This window comes from Emydura macquarii, unplaced genomic scaffold (assembly GCF_026122565.2).
Source record: "Emydura macquarii macquarii isolate MOO-44397 ecotype Brisbane River unplaced genomic scaffold, CSIRO-AGI_Emac_v2 contig_2207, whole genome shotgun sequence".
Classification (NCBI taxonomy): Eukaryota; Metazoa; Chordata; order Testudines; family Chelidae; genus Emydura; species Emydura macquarii.
In genome coordinates this window covers 2,768,039-2,788,112 of record NW_027132344.1, presented here as the reverse complement: position 1 = coordinate 2,788,112, position 20,074 = coordinate 2,768,039, and the positions used below count along the sequence as shown (strand labels likewise).

At 40.9% G+C, this 20,074-nt stretch overlaps 1 protein-coding gene across 2 annotated transcripts in view; it reads left to right on the top strand.

The window, feature by feature from the left end:
• Positions 1–20,074, top strand: part of CNGA3 (cyclic nucleotide gated channel subunit alpha 3) — a 49,868-nt gene that overhangs the window by 26,800 nt on the left and 2,994 nt on the right. The window contains exons 4-8 of one of the 2 annotated variants that reach the window (XM_067559934.1): positions 5,587–5,766; positions 8,543–8,596; positions 13,179–13,286; positions 15,576–15,683; positions 18,346–18,452. In XM_067559934.1, coding sequence (XP_067416035.1) covers positions 5,587–5,766; positions 8,543–8,596; positions 13,179–13,286; positions 15,576–15,683; positions 18,346–18,452 — 557 coding nt within the window. Of the gene's footprint in view, positions 1–5,586; positions 5,767–8,542; positions 8,597–12,365; positions 12,382–13,178; positions 13,287–14,680; positions 14,728–15,575; positions 15,684–18,345; positions 18,453–20,074 lie in introns of those variants that run through there. The other variant, XM_067559935.1, reaches the window with a different exon arrangement.

The following is a 20,074-nucleotide window of genomic DNA, read 5'->3' as shown; positions in this document are numbered from 1 at the left end:
ATCTGAAAATAGAAAAACCTATAATGAACATAAAATGGAACAAAAGATGCTTTGATCTTAATTTTTGTACCTTATGGTTCAATCAGACTGCAATAGAATGTTTAGAGTGCTGGCGTTGGCTAGTAGCTACTCAGGCAGAAAAGCACATTCTAGTCCAAATAGGAAAAAGGTTTAATCTTTAGAAAATCAGCACTGAAAATTGAATATGGAGGAAAAATAAATAGTAAAGTCAGACAATAAGTGAAGGGATAAATAAGAAGTTTCTGCTCAGACTGTTAACTGGATATAATCTTATGTAATAAGAGTGTAATAACTGTTCCCTCCCAGTCTTGATGGTGGATGGCACAGACCAGAAAACAGACAGTAGGCTATGGGATACAGGGATTGCTGGGTATTTTTAGGATTAAATTATGTCTGTGATGCATTTGGAGCCTCAAGTTTGGAGGTGTTGACTTTGGCCCAGATTCAGGAAAGCATCTCTGTCCAGGACAGCATTTAAGCATGTGCTTATCTTCACAAATGTGCTTAAGTTCCATTTAGTTCAGTGGGAATTAAGCACATCTGAAGTTGAGCATGCAGGCTTGCCGACAGCAGTTCTGGGCCTCAGGGCAAAACAGTCAACGGCCCATTAGAAAGAGAGGGCTGAGGTTTATGACCACGGGTGGCGGGTGATGCTTCTCCTTGGCTAGTTTCCCATCCCACCTCTTCCACCCACGGCCCCTCCCGCACTCTACCCCCGCTGTACCCCAGGTGTCACCACAGGCCCCATCCCCTCCCAGCTCGCTGCCACGTCCCTTTCCCCCCTCTCTTGGTCCCCCTCCTCTCTTCCTAACCCCACTTCCTCCAGGCGGTGAGCAACAGCGGGAAGGGGGAGAGGAGGGACGCACGCAGCGAGCAATGGCAGGGGGGCTGAGCAGGGAGAAGGGATGTGAGAGTGGAGAGGCCAAGTGGGGTGGAAGAGAGGAGGGGGGCTGAACAGGGAAGGGGGGAGGGATGCAGTGGGCTGAGTGGGGAAGGGGCGCAGCTGGGGTCTGAGGCAGAGTGGAGGTGGACTGTGGGTGGGACCTTGGGCAGAAGAGGCGGGACAGGAAGCTAGCCTCCTAGAGGGGAAGCTTCCCTCCGCCGCCAATGGCCCAGGCCCTTTTAAAATCATCCAGCCTCTGGGCAATTCCCCTTTTTGCCCCCCCTGTCGGTGAGTCTGTAAGCATGGATTTAATTGCATTCCTAAAGAGGGGCCTCTGCCTGACCTAAAGAATTTCTGCTGAGTTCAGAGCTCTGTTTGTTTCTGATACAGTCATTAAATACGTTGAGGGACACCTTCAAGTTTAATGTCACATATTTAAAAAGCAAACAATGATTATTAAAGCTGAAGTCATTTTACAAATGCAGTTTTATTATTCACTGTTTCTCGCATCTTGTACAATGGAAAATAAACTACTCCGTTCCCCTTTTGCTTCTAGTTACTTTTACTTTCAGGTTTTCATGCAATAATATAGTGCTGTAATGTGTGGGTTGCAAATTCCATTGGTGAATGGTTTTCCGTGGAATCAAAATATATATTAGGAACATCTTGACTGATCTTAGGTTTGTAAAACTGATGCCTAAAAGAGGTGATTCTGTCCCTTTAAAATGTTCTGCTTTCTAGTCAAGTGTAGTTAAGACCACCCTAATGAATCATTTTAATTATCTTTGCAAACTGTGGTCTTCCAGACAGGCAGAAAGATACCGGACATTAATTTAATATTTGAAGGTTTTTGGCAATGAGGTGAAGGCTATCTCAGTTATTACATGGGCTTGGTGATGTTTTTGTTTTGTAGTCTTGGAATTACATTCTATCCCTTAATTCATGATAGTCTTAAAATGATATGCATGACACTGACCTGATGTGGAAACAAACAAACAAACAGGAATGTGAAAAACTTTCCTTTGATTTCTGTGTTCCCTCCTTTTTTATCCTTTGCAACCCAAAGGTAAGATATTTTAGGAAAGTCTGTTAGAAGCTATTGTCTTAGGCCCTTGAAAATTGGCAATTAGGTGGCATGTATACTGGACACACTAGTGTTTTTCATCTCTGTGTCATCCTTGTGTATTCTGGACAGATGTAATGATAGCTTATCTGGAGAAGTCTAAACAACTTTCCTTGAATACTGCGAAGCCTATCAAAGAAGTTCTGTTCTGTTCAGTATTTCACCATGTTTGCTTAGGGCAGGTCTGGGAAGCATAGAAATACATTGCACCTGTCCAGACTGGGCTGCCATTAGAGGGAAATAGTCTTCTCTGTGGAATATTGCATTGATAAACTCTTATCACTGCTGGGGATTTCAGTCTCAAATGTTGTCATATGGACACATTTCAGAAGCAAAATACTCACTTTGCACCTTTTACAAAGTACAACTATTATCCTTTAAGAACATATAACTTGGGATGGGAAGAACATAAAGAGAAACATTGCAGCAGTGATAAAGCTTATATGGGTGTCATGAATGTTCGTTTATGTTGTTCTAATGCTCCAATAAGATTTTAGCATGAGGGAATGCTAGTTTATATGCAACAGGCAATTAGTGGCTGTCATATCAGGGGCCAATCCTATTATCATAATTAGTTATTCATAATGTACACAGTATGGTAGATACCTTAGAGAACATACAGATAGATATATTGTCTGCCTTGACGTGTTTACAATCCAATAATTGTCATGACACAATAGGCAAAAGCTACAAACAGTAGGAGGTGAAATAGGAAGATAGTTAGATGATGTCATGCTGTCTGGAGTGGCTCACGACCATGAGTGCCTACCTCAGGGCAGTCTGTCAAAAACAGGACAGATACCTTAAACTTGTGGCATGTTCTATAATTAAATTTTACTAAGCCAGTTACAAATGTGAACTCCTGGGTCACTATAACAGTCTTACCATGGAGTCACAGTTAGTCCCTTTAGACTCTCCAGGCTCTCTTGCCAGCCAGGCAAACTGGACTTAGTGATAAAGGGTCATTTACATAAAAAATCACATGTTCAGGTTACTTCCACCCATAAGAGACCAGTCACTTATCCCGAATCAGTTGGTACCCTAGATCTTACACCAAAGACACTGTCTGTAGCCAATCCTGTAATAAACTATCTAAAGGGTTATTAACTAGGGAGAAAATGAGAGTTGTTTACAGGTTAAAGCAAGCAAACATATACACATAAATGAGTTACCATCTAAATCCTGAGAGTGACAGAGTTGTAGAGATCTGTCAACTCAACGTGTCTTTCAGGGTGGACCCAGGAGGTGACCCCTGGGGATCTCTGGTTTCAATTTGGTTTCTCTGGCCCTGTGAGGGTTGTGATCTGTCCGTGCCTAGGGTAGCCACCTGAAAATGCCAAGGTCAGGGCAGGCTGTAAAAGGAAAGCAGCTTCTCCCAGCACTGGTGGGCAACGCTGAAGTCAGACTTCCCAGCCAGCCATAAACAGTGCTTCTGATTCCCCACACTGGTTATCAAGAAGCCAAAATAAAAATATACACAGCCACCTTTACTGCATTTCAGTCTCTGGCTCCCAATCAGCCACTAGGTCCAGTAAAGAGACCAGTTATTTAAAACTCTATGCTCTTTACCAAAAAGGTTTCTCCTGACCCCAAAGGGTCAGCCACATTACCAGATCAATATAAGTTTGGATCTTACCCAAAATACCCCGCTGCCAGCCAATCCTTTAGTAAATAAAACTAAAGGTTTATTATAAAAGGAAAGAAACAAACTATAAGAGAAATATTAAAGGATTAAAGCAATCAGATACATACAATTGATTTGAAAGTTCATATATATCAGGTTTCTAGTAGAACTGTGGAGTTTGCAGGCTTGTATAGTCCCTCTGGTATACATCCAGTACCTGGATGGGTCTCAGTCCTTTGTTTCACAGCTTCAGTTCAGTTGTAGATGAGATGATCCAGAGGTAGGTAGGTGGCTGAAGGCTGGTGATGACTGAAAACAAAATGGATCTCAGGCAGCTGCCTTCTATGTCCTTTTGCCTTTGCCATGCTGCTTGTGGAATTTTACAGGAATAAGATGGAGTCCAGAGTCACATGAGTAAGTCCTGGTGACTCATCAGGTATATCCCTGGCTTCTCCCCCTGGGCCCATTGTACCTGTGAATTTCTTTAATGGGTCATTAAGCAAGCTAATACTGCAGCCATCCTGTCTGGGGTGTTGCCCAGACACAGAATAATTGAAATACAGATATATCAAACATATCCATAACTTCCACTACACATATAACACATGAACATAAACATCATCATCTTACTTAGCACATTATAGCCTTTCTAACAATACCTGACATGGCATATCTCATATGAATTGTTATGATTTTGACATATTGATGTTAAACGATATAATAAATGTGCCCCTCCCCCAATCCAGCAAGCATGACAAGGGTTCAAACAGCAAAGAGATGAAAAATCTTCACATCAACTATTTTTATTTCCCTCATCCAGCAATCAGAGCGATGGAAGAAGGCCTTGCCTTCTGCATGGATGGATGAGGCAATTAACAAAGCTTTTGTCTTATAATGGCCCACTTAAATGTTGATAGTCCTCCTCGATGGGCGGGGGGAGGGAAGGGAGGATTCCCGTGCCTGGGTTCAAAAGTTCAGAGCAAAGTTTTTCCAAGTAATAAAGCAAAACTTACATATTTCCTTATAGCATGAAATACAGGCATTACAAAGCGAGATTAATGCATATAGCAATTTACAAGCATGTCATAAAGTCTAAACACTAAATATGGTCTTATAAGACTAATGCCTATTTTGAGCAAACCTAACATACAGGTGAACTGGTCTGGTCTCCAGCTGTGAGTTTGTCAGTTCTTAGCTCAGGCCTGCAGTCTTGGAAAGAACTGGCACCTGGTCTGCCAGCGTTATAGATGAGATTTATAAAATAAAGTTTACACAGCTACTTATAAAATTCATCCATATTCTCAACCCACTAAAATATCCTCAGAGGGAAAGTGTCCCCTTAATCTGAATCTCCAACCTCCATCACTTTCCGGCAATTTTTTCACAACCCATCCAGCTTCACCTTCCAATCACCCCTTGTCCTTACTTTGCATGGCAACCTTTGGGTATGTCATCACATGAGGAGTCTACATCTCCCTGCTTCCTCCCAGCACAGGATCCCTCACCTCTTTACATTACTCCTAATGTCAGAAGCTTCCAGAACTGTAGGTGGTTTCCAGTCCCTCCCCTCTTGGCAAGCTGCCTGCTGATCATATACCTAGTGATGTTTCTCTGGCTCCTGTCCCATGTGGTGTTGACGGGAAACACTGAGGCCTGGTGAATAAGGTATCTTCCTGGTTCCTCTAACGTGAGAGGATGGGGAGATCCCTATGTGGAAGTTGTTGCAGGTGGCTAGGATTATACAGCAAAATGTCAGATTCCAGTGATGTGACAGGGTTCCAGAGGCTGTGAAAACCCCATCTGGGATGCTCTCTGCCCAAGCACCATTGATGCAGAAGTTCTAGCTGCTAATGGTGGTGGCTCAAGCCCTGTTGGAAGTCTTGAGCCATCTGGGATTTTTGTCTGTTGGGTTTCAGCAATGTTTCTTCCTTGCAGGTTATCACATTTCATCTTATTACTGAGATCATGGGCGACAAGACATTTGCATCATGAAGACCAAAGGCCAGATTCTTTCCTTGAGCGTATCCGAGGGCCAGAACTCAAGGAGGTGTTCAACAGGGAAAGTAACACTCAATCCAATTTGAGCAACTATGAGCAGCCGGGCAAAGTGAAAAGGTAAGTTGATTTGATTATGCTTTAGTTGGAGAAAAGTGGTCTTTGGGGTAATCAAGTGGGTTCTTTCTGTGTATGGGATGTGAGCATGCTGGGTTTTATTTGAGGATAGGAGATGAGTCAGGTAGCTAATACTCTCCAGGAATTTTCCTGAAAGTAATGTAAGTCCTCCAACTTCCAAGAAAACTGGAGAAAACAATATTGGGTATAGTCCAATATGTGGTTTTCCTAATTCTCCAGAGGTTAGCATATCCAATTACATAAGTTTCAATAGAGTAGAGCTTGGCCAACAATGGGACAGAAATGAGATATAGCTGTTTAATAAATTTAATTTCTCTAGGGATCATCATACCAGGGTTTTTATGCATAATCAGCTGAAGGTTACCATTGCTTTGGCAGATCCCCCTGGATAAGTAGCGAAGCAGGGCATGGTTCAATTTGAAATTGCAGTTCTGTGGTCTTTGGCCTCACCGATGGAGGCCCAAGCCCTCTGTTGCAGGTAGCTTGCAGAAGCACTTAGCTGAATGATATATTTTCCCATCAGCTGATATGACATAAGAAATTCTTATATAGGGATGCAATGTGTAGATGATGATGATACTTCTGCTACAACTAATGCATTCCTGCTGCTTTTGTCTGCAGTCATTGTGCTTGCTAGCCAATGTCCAACTGCAGCTTAGACATGCTATTTCTCCGTTTGTAAGAGTAACAAACTCACTTCCTGAATGGAGAAAATAAATGCTTTGTCCCCCTGAACTACTGGTGTGCCCCAATTTTCTCACTTTTTCCCACTCTCCAGTGAGAAGCAGGTTGTAGCATAAACATCAATACCAACCAAATCCTGTTCAAACACTGAACAAACCAGTGGTGTGAGCATCACATGAATAATGGTAATGAACACACTGTTTCCCTTTAAATGTTTTCTTCTTCAAAAGCATGTTGGCAGGGGTTTCAGAAGTGGAGTATTTAGCTTGCGTTGCTTATGACATAACAATCCCTTACACCTGGACTTTACTCTCTACCACTTGGGAAGAAAACAATTCACAAAAGAGCATGTTGATATATGGTCAGCTTACCTGCTCTCACTCTGCTACTCTATACTGGGAATAAAAACAGTACCAGTGCAAAGACATTTTGAATCTGGATATGTTAGCCTCTAGTGCTTGGAAACTCCACTAGAAGTATTTGTGCAAAATGCATTAACACTTAATCCTACCTATTCAAATATCAACCATCAACATCACTGATCCAGAAATCGGAAATTTTTTTGACTACTGAGATGAGTCATTAGAAAATGTTTGCTCATCACCGCCACAAGCAGGTTTAGTCATGTCTAAAATCTTTTTTTAAATAAATAAACTAATGCCTTCGAGTAAGCTCTTCATGTGTCTCCAGGCTTTCTATTTTGCAAATGAACATAATACATGACTTAGGGCATGGCTACACTACAAAATTAAGTTGACCTAATTTATGTCCGCATACAGCCGCCGCAGTAATTACATCGTTTGTGTGTGTGTCTACACTTTGCTCCTGGTGTCAGTGGTGCGTGTCCTCACCAGGAGTGCTTGCATCGATTGTATTGTCAGTGAAGGGCATTGTGGAATGGCTTCTGAAAGCCACTGACAGTCGATGTATGCAATGTAGTGTCTGCACTGACACTGCGTTGACCTAACTACATCAACACTGATTCAGCCTCTTGTGGAGTTGGTGTTAAGTCGGTGAAGCAGGGCAGTTACGTCCGCAGGAGTGAAATTTTAGTGTAGACATTTACAACAACGTAAATTGCCTTGCATTGACCTACCTCTGTAGTGTAGACCAGGCCTTAGTGGCCTAAATTAACCCCACACAGTTGGCTAAAAAAAAATCTTGGGGTTTGTTAATTTTTTGGCAGGCTCATTACTTTGAAGTTGAGGCTCACGTAGTCTATGGCACAGTCTCAGATGGATAAGGAGATGAATTATTGGTGGATTTGGCTTGAATTTGCAGCTGGTAATTCATCTTATTGTGAAGATCACACAGATTTGCAGCAAATCAAGACAGTTCCATCTTTACCAAAACTGCTTCTTAATCATTCAAGCTTGGAAGCAGTATATTTCTTTGCATGTCTAATATATTTTGTCAGATTAGTCATGCTACTATCTTCTAGTCACTCAAATCAACAGCCAAGAGATTTTCTGATTTTCTCCATCAGAAGCCCATCAGTGTTTCAGATTCGAAGTCATTAGAGTGGACAAAACTGATCATGTGCCAACAATGTTATTACTTTAGATAGCCAGATTCTGAGATACCCAGTCTCCCCATTTCAGATTACACTGCTGTTGCCATGTGATAACAGCTCCGAATTGTTGTGATATTATGGAGAGTTAATTTTGCAGCAACAGTAGGTATTTCTGCTATCTGTCCAGGATTCTTGGCACTCCTTCTGTGAAGAAGACTTGAAAGACTTGAGAAACACTTATAAGAGCAGCCAAATGGGAACGCTGCTATAAATAGCAAGATTCATGCTGTCAAGCATTAATACGCCTGAGAGCAGGCTAAAGTGCTTCAGACACCTGACATGGTCACAAACGTGTATGTTCTGTACATGATCAAGGGCAACTGATGCCCTGAATAGTTATGTAAAGGGGCTTACATTCACGGTCAAAGTTGACCCTCTTAATCTTTTCAGAGTATGTGTAGGACCAGCAGCAGTTTAGTCTGTCATGTTGGTAAGCACGTGCACAAAATGTCCCAGGCTTTTATATGTTTCCTCTACTGTGTTCTATTTAACTTGCTACAGTCACTGGTCCCTGGCCAGATTTAACGTCAACAACAGCAACAACACTAATGAAGAGTAAGTACATCACTGCTTGCTTCGTAGCACCTACCTGCTTCTGATGTATCAGCTCCTTATCGTCTTCCCTCTTCAAAACGTGTTAGTGACAATTGTAGCTATAGACTCCTACTTATCTTTTTCCAACCACCTTCCTGATCTGTGGCTTTATTGTAAAGGAAGATCTAGTTGTGTTTGTCGTAGAAATATCCCTGTATTTCCAGGAGATTGCTTAGTGTCCTAACTTGAATGGCAGCTTCCCTTTTTTCCACCAGTCAGTCTGAGTAAGTAGCTCCCTTAGCCTTCACCTTCTCAAATTCAGGCTGGCTGATTTTGTAGCATTGCTAATGGGTTTGTTAACATTTAAACTTATGAATGAGAGATCTGTATATACTTTTCAGACAATGTCCTCCTTTTTATTAATACACAGGACTTTGCTTCCAAATCAAATGTTAAAATACCTACAGGTTGTCATCTGTGGTAAAAAGTTGATGTTGAGCAGATTATGCAGAAGTTCTTGATGCACTCAGTGTAAATCAGGATTGGATGTCTTTCTAAAAGATATGCGTTAGCTAAACCAAAATTTGTTGGGGTAGGTGCAGGAATTGCTTGGTGAAATTCTATGGGCTGTGTCATACAGGAGGTCTTACAGAAATGATCATAACATTTCCTTCTGGCCTTGAAATCCATGGAAGTGATAGTGAATTTTAGATTTCTGAGGCTATTTAATTCCTTCAAAGAAAGCACTCCACACTACAGTTGGTAATGTCCTTCACCCTCTAGCTCCAGAAATGGCACAGCGACCAGCAGCAGTTTTGTTCCTGGCATGACGCTGGTCTAGTTTTTCATTTCTCCCCTGGATAAAAACAAAAATAAAAAATCCCCAGGACCAACAGGAAATTCTGGTCATTTTAGAGCATATGGGAAACACCTAAAGGAAATTGTTCCTATTCCCCCAAATGATTAATTGTGAGCAATACACTGTGAATTTAAAATGATAATTCTCTGAAAACTTTTCCATTTCAAAACCCCCTACTTATACTTGGGTAGAAATTATTACTTTTCTTTAAGTGACTCTTTTTGGTTCTGTGTGCTTGATTTAAAAATAAATGCCACATGTGCTACAACAATACTCAGGATTTTGGGCTATTACTGTAGAACAGCAATAATAGAGCTAAAGAGCGAAGCATGGTTTAGTAGTCAGGGCACAAGACTGAGAGACAGAAACGCCTGAATTCTAATCCCATTTCTGACAATGACTCATGCTGTGGCCTTGGGCCTGTCACTCAACCTATGGGGGCTACAATTTCCCTAAATGGAGACGACAATACTTATCTATCTCTTTATTAAATACAATAGTAATATTATTATAATGGTACAGGCAGGCAAGTCTTTCTCAGCCTGAAGGGACATCTTCTCCTCCTATACTCAGGAGAAGCCAGACATTCCCTTTAATGCAAGGGAATAGACATGAATACCCTTTCAAGTGATTACCTGAAGGCTGCTTACTCAATAATACTTCAGAGGAAATAAACTGCAGGTGTGGTTAAAGTTCTATGTTTATCAAGGTGGAAGAGGCAGCAGAGTGCCCACCCTTGGGGTAGTGGAGATGAGACCTTCGACTGCAGGTGTCATGCAGGGGCTGTGCTTGCTCTCAGGATTGAGGAAGGGAGTGGCCTGTCCTTTCCTTTGAGTCACTCCGTCTGTGGAAGTCTTCAGAGTGCTTTTGCATTGTGCTAACATTGCCGTAGCAATAACTACTGTGTTTTAGAGCAGGGAGATGGACAGAGCAGTGTCTGAAGAAGAGGTGAGTATATCCAGCCCCCAGTGAATACCTGTGGAGAGGGCTGGGGGAAATTCCATTCTCAAGTACAATAAAAACAGCCATCTACTGATGAGTGGTTTAACCACTGATTTTTGTCTCTCCAGTTTAAAAGAAAAATTGTTTGAACTAGAGAAGTTAGGGTTGTCAAAATACCCCTTCCATGGTTCAGTGGCGCTGATACATTTTGGTTGTTTAGCCATGTCAAATGAATCTTCCCTGCATAATCAGGCTCATAAATGTATTGCAGCATAGCTCTTTGAAAAAGAAACACTATTCCCTAGTTATACAACCACCCTTCGGAGCCCAACATTTTGAGTAGCATGGACCAGTGCATTAATACGAATAGTGAATGGGGTTTATGTCCTACACAGAAGCATAGTAGCTTGCTGTCAGAGTGGATCGTATGAAACCCGAGATGTGTTTCTGAACAGCCCAGAGGTGTGGGGGAATGGCAGTATTTGAATTTAAAATGCAATCACACAAGATCAGGAAGCGAATGGTGAAGAAAATAAAGTGATTAGCACCCTCTGCTGGTGTACAGCAGTTAGCCCTGTTAAGGGGATTGATGTGCAAAATCTTATTTGATTGACCTTTTGTGTAAGATAGGAATTTAGGAGCTCTTTCAATTAATCAGTCAGAAGTCAACACAAAGACTAGTTTGGCCCTCCAGTTGTGCTCCCTGGCAGTGTGGATTTTCATGGGCCTCAGTGAAGTTTCACTGCGTGTGTTGACTGTGCTTAAGCCTGGTTTGGTGAACATTTAAATAACCATGTGGAGAATGCAAATAGGGATGCTTTTAGAATTTTGGATCCTCCCAGTAAAGAAAGGCCAGAGGTCTTCCAAATTCTACTGCCATGCTGCATCACAATGGCAATGTGGTGGGAGCACTGCCAGGGCTCCTGTTTATTGCTATGTTTACTATTATCATGTAATGGATATTTCCAAGCCAATTGCACTTATCTTAAAATTGGTGAATATATTTTTTTGCACTGTCATCCTGTCCCTTAAAATACTGTGCCCCCACTAAAATTGGAATGTGAACACGTTATGTGAGCTCCTGGCACTTTTCCCTGCTGTGCCCATTGGCTCAGATCCTGCAAGTAGGATTTTTCTACATAGAATCATAGAATCAGAAGGGACCTCAGGAGGTCATCTAGTCCAACCCCTGCTCAAAGCAGGACTAACCTCAGCTAAATAATCCCAGCGAGGGTTTTGTCAAGCCGCAGCTTAAAAACCTCTAAAGATGGAGATTCCACCACCTCCCTAGGTAACCCATTCCAGTGCTTCACCACCCTCCTAGTGAAAAACTTTTTCCTAATGTCCTGCTCTCGTATACTCCAGCTTCTCACTGGAGTGATTCAGTTCACTTGAATGAATTTACTCCTGATTTACACTGGTGTGGGAGCAGATTCAGACCCAGTGTGTGCAGATCAGAATGGAATAGACAGCCACTCTGCAAGGAATATGCCATGTCTGCCACACTAGCCACAACTTGTATGTAAAGTTTTAGACTTGCAAGTGGCCCATTTACTTTGAAGTGTCAGGGATATTGATTCTTTCCTAATTGAAGAGTGGGGACACTGTCTACTTTGGGGGAAATTTTAAATGCAAATGCATGAGGAAATTTTAGGAAAATTCTTTGTTGGTATAAATTGACACAGTTCCATTAATTTAAATGGAGTTTCACTATTTACACTAAAAGAATTTGGCCCTAAATCTAAAGATCAATCAAATAGCGGCAAAATTCTAGCAAATAATTTTCATCCAATCTGAAAAAAGTTTCTCTGCCTATATGGTAAATGAAGACACACTAGAACCTGGATTTGAACAAATGTTGGGGAAGTTCAAATCAGGTTTGGCTGCTTCCTCTATATTGGGCTGAAACAGAATCCCAGATCTGAACTCTAGAAAAGTTTGTATCTGGACCAGAACCTTGCAGCTTGGATCCACCACTTATACCATTGAATGTCAGGAAATACCAGTGTGAAGAGACAGCAATGGTAGAATGTCACTTATTTATTTATGTTTATTGTCTACAGAATAATTAATAAATGTGAGGTGAAAACCTGGCCCATTGAAGTCCATGACAAAATTCCTATTGACTTCTAAAGGATCAGAATTTCACCTGTCATGTTCAGCTTTCATGTTCATGTTCTGCTGTGCTGGACAGGACAAGCTTGTTCAAACATTGGCTATGGTTCTCCTGTTGCACTGGTGTAAGTCAGGGATAATTTTAACTGGAACTACACTGGTGCAAAACAAGCGTGAGAGGAGAATCTGACCCTTTTTATTTACTCACCACCACAGCTTTAAACAGGCACTCACTGCTGTTGGAATTAGAGCATGTCAAAGGACCAAGCAAATCTTGAAATTGTCAAACCATTTCAAGTTCTAATGCTATGAAATATATTTTTTGACTGCCTGAATTTTAAAGAGTCAAGCAAATGGGAAACTTCAATTAAAAACAAAGCAAACACTGTTATATGGACTTGCTAACAGCTTGATGAAGCATGACTTAATCTCTCACAAAATCAGCCAGCTGGTTATATGACTTAGCACTATGCTACTGTTAATTCTGGAGCATAGCTCATGTAATACAGGTCTCATTTATACCAAATCGGTGGATAGCCCACTTGAGAAGCAGAAATCCTCTCCTCTCCTGTAATGGCAAAACCCAGCTCCATAGCCTCTTCTATCCCACCTCAACTTCCATCCTCTATCCGAGCCTAGTTGCTGATAAATTGGTAATATTGCTAAATGTTACACTATATTATACAGCAAGAACAAAGAAAAGAAAGAGGTTAAGGAGGAGAAAAAAGAAGAAAAAAAGGAGGAAAAAAAAGAAGAGAAAAAAGACGACAAAAAAGATGATAAAAAAAAAGAGGAGTAAGTATTACTAGTGAATGTATGGTTGTGACACACCTTCTGCACCATAGCATTACATGGAGTAGTTAAGTGTTCAGAGCAAGGCTCCTGCTATGATCAGTGTTTCCCCAGGCTACAGCAGTGTTCTCGTGTCAAAGCTACAATAAATTTTCAACTTTGAAGCTGTGCAACTGCTACGAAAACCTGCTGCATCTTCTGAAGCATACACTCCTGTCCTTGGCACTTTCTCAATGCTTTGTTGCGCTAACTTCAAACTCAGCAGTGGAGGGAATTCAAATGATCTCTGATTACTTGAGTTGGTTGTTCAAGCTCTTGCCTTCCCTACCAGGCCCTATTAGTTAACAGCAGTCTCCTTTGCAAATCTGTACAGGCTTGGTCACGGTTCAGAATATCTGTAGAGTCAAGGTGGGGCACAGAACAAAAACATTATATTTAGACAAATACAGACCAATTCAACATGTTCAGTTACATTTTTCAGTGTTTACCCTGCAGTGAGCAGGGGCAACTCACTGACTTCAATGTGGTTGTGATTTCCTACATCAAGCAGTGCATTTGGCCCCTAGTGTTATGTAAACATGCAATTGTTCCCTAATTCATGATTTAGAAACTCTGCTCCTATTGATTAGAGGTGGCATAGTTCGATGCCATGTAAAGAAGAAAAGATGGAAAGATAATGAGTTATATGCACAGAATGAACTCTGGTTTGGAGGGGTGTGTTACAATGAATACATCACAGATGTGTGTAGAGTGTGCTGCAGTTCTGTATTGCTGTAGTATCCCTAGTTAAGAATGCCAGTTCTGGATACATTCTGCCTGCTCCCAGGACATGGATACTTCTCTCTTAACCAAAGCTTTGAGTGATAGTTTCTAGAGGAAACTCTGTCAGCCTTCCACATTGCACAGCGGGATCCTTTCACACAAGTCTGAGGTTCTTTGAAACAAACCAGCAGAGAAAAGAATGGGATTGACTTATGTGAGAGAGGGTTATTCTTTTGAGGATGAAAGGTGGGTGATGACCTCTTTGACTCAAGGAACAGAGTTAGTCACAATTTTGTTGAGACTTTTAGAACTTATGGGTAAAAATCCATTGCTGGTGGGAAACGTAAATAGATTTCTTTTTGGTTTTAAAAGAAGGATGCTTATACTATGAATGTGCAGAATTGGGGGTTTTAATGATATCATGTGTGTTAGTATGGATAGTACCCCCCTCACACACAAACACACATATGTTCACAATTGCATACATTCACATGCATATAGATAATCCTTTCCACACTCTCGCAAGCATATACTCACTCACCCATGTGTATTACAACCTTACTTACAATGAGTATTACTTTGCTCTAGGCATAGTTGCATTGGAGCTACTCATAACTTAAGATATTACTCACCAGGAATAAGAGAGACAAAATTTGGGCCCTATCCTGCACCATTAAAGTCAGTGGAAGCTTTTCTATTGACGTCAATTAATGTAGAATCAAGCCTTTGGTCTCTAACAATAATAATTTTTTTTTTTAAATTAGGGACGGTAGAAGAGACTTTCAGAGCAACAAATGTATTGTAACTAAATGGTTGATGATGGCAAGATGAATTATAGGCAAAATGGTAATGGAGTAGGATGCCAAAATTGGTGGCAGACCGAGAGAGAGGCAAACAGACAGGCAGAGGGAAAAACAGATAGTTCTCCACCGATTTCATAGGGAGTTAACAGACCTTTGTTCTGTTGGACTCTCATTCACATAAATATGTCAAAGCCAATAGGGGCAGCGTAATCATTTTGTCATAATGAAAATAGGAAATATAAATACTTAACCTAAGTTTTCACAAAACACCGAAAGAACTCCTGGGGAAGATCCTTTTGGGGCACGGGACCATGACTTTCCTCCCTGTTCAAGCCAGGGTGATGATAAGATGCACTTGACTTGTTCAGTCTGGTCTGAGGGATGGTTTATTTAAAAAACGAGGGACAACTTGCAGGAAGAGTGTTGATCATCTCTGGTCACTTTCAGCTATGATATTTTGATATCTGTTTAGATTTTTCTAGTTCCTTTTGACTTCCATGAAGTTTGGGCAAACAGGAAGAGATTGAGTCAAATGATAAAAGCTTCATCTGCTGTACTGAGTAATATCTGGGATATTGGCAGAGATGGCACACCCTTTGGTGCCATGCCATTAAATGACTTCAACTATTACAGTCTACTTAGAAGGGTTTCAGCCTTGGTGATAAAAAACCTGACCTCCTTATGGAAATAATTTTCCCAGTATACATGTGCATGTTTTACTTTTCAGGAAGAAAAAGGAGATCTTTGTGATTGATCCTTCAAGCAACCTGTACTATAGGTGGCTGACCATAATTGCAACCCCTGTATTCTATAACTGGTGTATACTAGTGTGCAGGTATGGATTTATATTTAATGGTTATTTTAGGCTCCAGAAGGGGTAAATGGCTTTTTGAAAGTGGAAAAGCCCACCTAATTTTAATATAGTGACCAGACTTTTTCTTCCCCATTACTACTACTGTACTGCATCGCTTATTCACTAATCAGTTTTCTTGAAGGCATTCGTTTTTCCCCTTGAATGGTTTAGGATTATGTGCTGGACATCTGTTCCAAATCCTTTATTCCAGTTTCTGATCTTCTAAAGTGTGTACATAGTGTAATATACATAAATACATACCTACATATGCATACCACATATGTGGAAATTATATCTATCGGATAAAATTAAGAATCCCTTACATTTACCATGCACCTTGGACTGCCTGCACTCTGCTCACTAATCCATCTCCCCCTGAAGAGATTAAAACAGCTGCCAATACCTCCCACCCCCTATAATGCCCCAACAAGGCAGATGAAAGTTCTACCCCTTAGCTTTCGAGGTGTAGGACAAGTGATAGTACTGCGTCAGAGACAGGATTATGCGATGAGAATCTTGCCACCAATCATGGCTATAAATAGGAGGTTTATACTATTGGTGAGAGGAAATTCCAGAAAGATGGAAATTTCTTTCTGTGCCTTTAGCCTTAGAAGGCCCAAATTTTCCTGGGCTTTAAAATCCTGCTATTATGTATAGAAATGCTATTTCAGGTGATTTTGAAGAGTATTTTTCTCCCACCGAGTCTGTACTTAGACTCATGCTACTAATGAAGCCTATTGTTGCAGGCAGAGTGAGCTGAAAAATATTAGCAATAACATTTAAAATAGTTTTTCTGTAAAATATGTTCCTCTCCACACAAATCAAATGGGGCATTATCAAAGTTTTCTCAGCATTCATTTGGAATTAATTGCAGAAATTACTTTAAACTCATGCTGTTAAAACCTTCCTACCACCCCACACCATCATGCATTCTCTCTCTTTCTCATTCATTTTGTACAAAAAACATATATAGCACTCTTGTTAAAAGCTGTTTCTTCATATGCTATGTCCTGGATTTCCCTTTTTTGATGCAATGTAGTTGTAGCTGGGTTGGTCCCAGGATATTAGAGAGACAAGATGGATAAAGTATTATCTTTTATTGGACCAACTTCTGTTGGTGAGAGAGACAAGCTTTTGAGCTTACACAGAGCTCTTCTTCTCTGTCACTAACAGAAGTTGGTCCAGTAGAAGATATTACCTCACCCTCCTTGTTTCCATTTTTTGAGGCTGCTTTAGAAAGCTAATATTTCTGATATTATATTAGATTGTTTAATGTGGAGTTTAATTCCTTCAGAAGAGACCAGGTAGGGGCTGGAGACAGGAGTGAGCTGGAAATTAATGAGCCTTTAATGGTGAGGGATGGTCTCAGGACTGGACATGATGACCTCACAAAGACCCTTCCAGCCCTACATTTCTGTGATATGCTGAGAAGATCCCTCCATTCTCTCTTTTTTTTTTTTTTTTTTTTTTTTTCCCAATTTTAAATCTCTGCTTTTGTAAATCAAAAGCTGAGAATGTGCATGTCCTGCTTTCTGCATTTCCACAGGAGCCCAGAGTGCTTGGGATAGAAATTTGATGGCCACTTGCTAGGTGCCATCAGAGGCAGTTATAGCAGAAGAGACATTTTTACTCTTACAGACGAGGGGTTGGTTGGCGGTTATTGGACTTTATTCCAGTTTTATTTTCTCATTAAAGGTAGCATTTAGAAGTGTACAATTTAGTTCATTCCCCATCAGATCATTCTATCTCCCTATAATATTTCATGGGTGGCTTTGCATAGAACCCCTTTACACAGTTCATACATCTTCTTTATGAGTTAGGATTTGTGGCCCGCGGATTTTTGTCTCTCTGCCTAACAAGCCTTTGACTTGAAGCACGCATCCCCTACCTAATCTGTGCCTGCAATGGCATCTGTGTGCCATCTAGTGGCTGCAATGCAGAGTGACACTAAGCCAGTGTATTGACCTAGTTATTGTTACCATTTACCATCAGTAGGAGGTGCAAATGTCACAACCGGGATAGATAGGCAGGGGACGGCAAGCAAGATGGGGTAGTAGGCAGAGAAGAGTCATTTAAAATTAGTATGAAGAATTTTGACATGGTTTTTCCTCCAATGGCAGGAGGCTATTACTGAAGGGTTGTTTTTTTCCCATTATGTGAAATGGACAATCAGATTCCGCGTATCAGGGTCATGTGGCAGTGCTATGGAGGCAGATCACTTAGCCTCTGGGAGGCATGGGAGATGGTGTGCCCTGCGTCGCACAAAAGCAAACCTTCTTTTGGTTGATCCAGGAATTAACTTGTTGGGATCTGAATGAATTCCTGTCCATCCCTCCTCTGCTTGCAGATCTGACGCTGTGATGTGAGGTCTGTCCTGAAAGGACTGATGCAGAGTAAGATGTATGGGGGGATGTATGTGTATGTGAAATTTGCCCCTGCTATGTAAGACCTTTGGCTTTCGCAGTGTCCCATTATGTTAAATCATTACATTTAAATTCACAACAAATACTCCAGTGCAGACATGATGCCCACAGCCTATGCAGTGCCAGCAACAGTTGCTAAAATGCTGTTAGAACACACATAGTGCTCCCTTCACCTACTTCTACAAGAGGAATGAAATCTCCATGTTTTTCTGTTTGTTTAGAGCCTGTTTTGATGAGCTACAAACTAATCATATTATATTATGGCTGATCTTGGACTATAGCTCAGATATCATCTACACACTGGACACATTCGTCAGATTCAGGACAGGTGAGTCCTCTTGGGGTTTTACATTGTTTTCAGACATAACATGGATTATGCCCTATTAGTTCAGTATGCCCCTGGTCCATATAGTTCAGTATCCTGTCTCCAACAGCACGCAAGACTAGATGCTTTTGAAGAAAACAGAAGAAACTCTGAAATGGGCAATTATGGAATAACCTGTGTTTAAGGGCAGCATCAGTTAGAGACTGGTTTATTCCCTCTCTTATGTCCCTTCCAAACTTAAAAACAAAAACAAAACAACCCTATATGCTGTAATGGTGGATTTTTTTTTGGTATCCATATAAACGTTGAGTCCTGCTTTTTAATCCTGCTAATGTCTTGGCATTAATGATAGCTTGTGGCAATGAATTCTACAGGCTAATTATTCACTATGTAAAAGATAGTATGGCATCAGGAGATAGGTCAGTTTACCTGCAAGAATGCTGTGACAGCCTTTCCTGAGAACTTTCCTCTTGCCGTGGATTGGAACCAGAACTTTAATACTGTGTTGTGTGTGTGATATCTATTTTAAACCAAGGAAATTACATTAGAAAAATGGTGACCATAGTTGCAGGAAGGAAAAAATCTGCTTTTGACTTGGGAAATATTTAAACACTTCACTGTAGAAGGTAATCTGTTAGCCTCTTCATCATTTAAATTTAGCAAATACAATGATTTGTTAAATAAGTTATCTCATGTGTATATATATTTGAGGCCTTAAGGCTTAGATTTATTTTGGCTTCACCTTATTTCCACAAGAGGCCAACCATACCCAAAAAGATTCCCTTCTCCAGTGGAATCTTGAACTACAAAGGGAGTTTCTAACAATCGAGGGAAGATGGGAGTTCACTGGTACTGCATAAGCTATACAAATGCAGTCCTAGGCTTTCCATGAGACTATTCTGACTATGACTGTAAGGCTGTGAAAGCAGAGCTAAAATGCTGACTCAACAATCCTGGATTGGGGCTGCAGAAATGCCCTTATGAGTCACTTAGCCACTTCAGTGCAGGCATCTGCACTGGTTTCTGTGAAGCAGTGGAAGTGTTCTTTTGAAGTGTTGCCATTCAAAAAGACCATTCTAGGAGCACAGGACTATGGAAGGAGGAACTTACTTTAGAGAGCTCTGGAGTGGTTAATTCAAACTACAACTGAAAAGGAGAGGACATCAGGTGGCTGCAGGAATCAACGTGAGTCTGGAAGCCAGAACATGCTGAATTCTAATCCTGGGTCTGCCACTGACTTGCTGTCTGGCCTTGGGCAAGTCATTCATCTCTCTGCCTTAATTTAGCAGTCAACATCAAGACTATCTCACATATACTTTAATGGACCAAATGTCAACCTGGTAGTTTCTATGACTGGTTAACTTTTTTTCACTCATAACTTTTTGAGAGATTGTAAATCTCTCACTGAAAAACAAGCAAAAAAGTTATCTCCCCAAAAGGAAAAATACCACCCCACCTTAACATTTGGAACAAGAAAAAAATCATGGATTTTTTTTTTTTTTTTTTTTAACTAAGATCTATCCTGTTATGTTAGGGCCTCACCAAATGTTTAGTTGCATTCTACTGTATGCTGTTTATTCTAAGATTTTATTTGAAAACATTAAAGCCCTGATCCTGCAGACAAT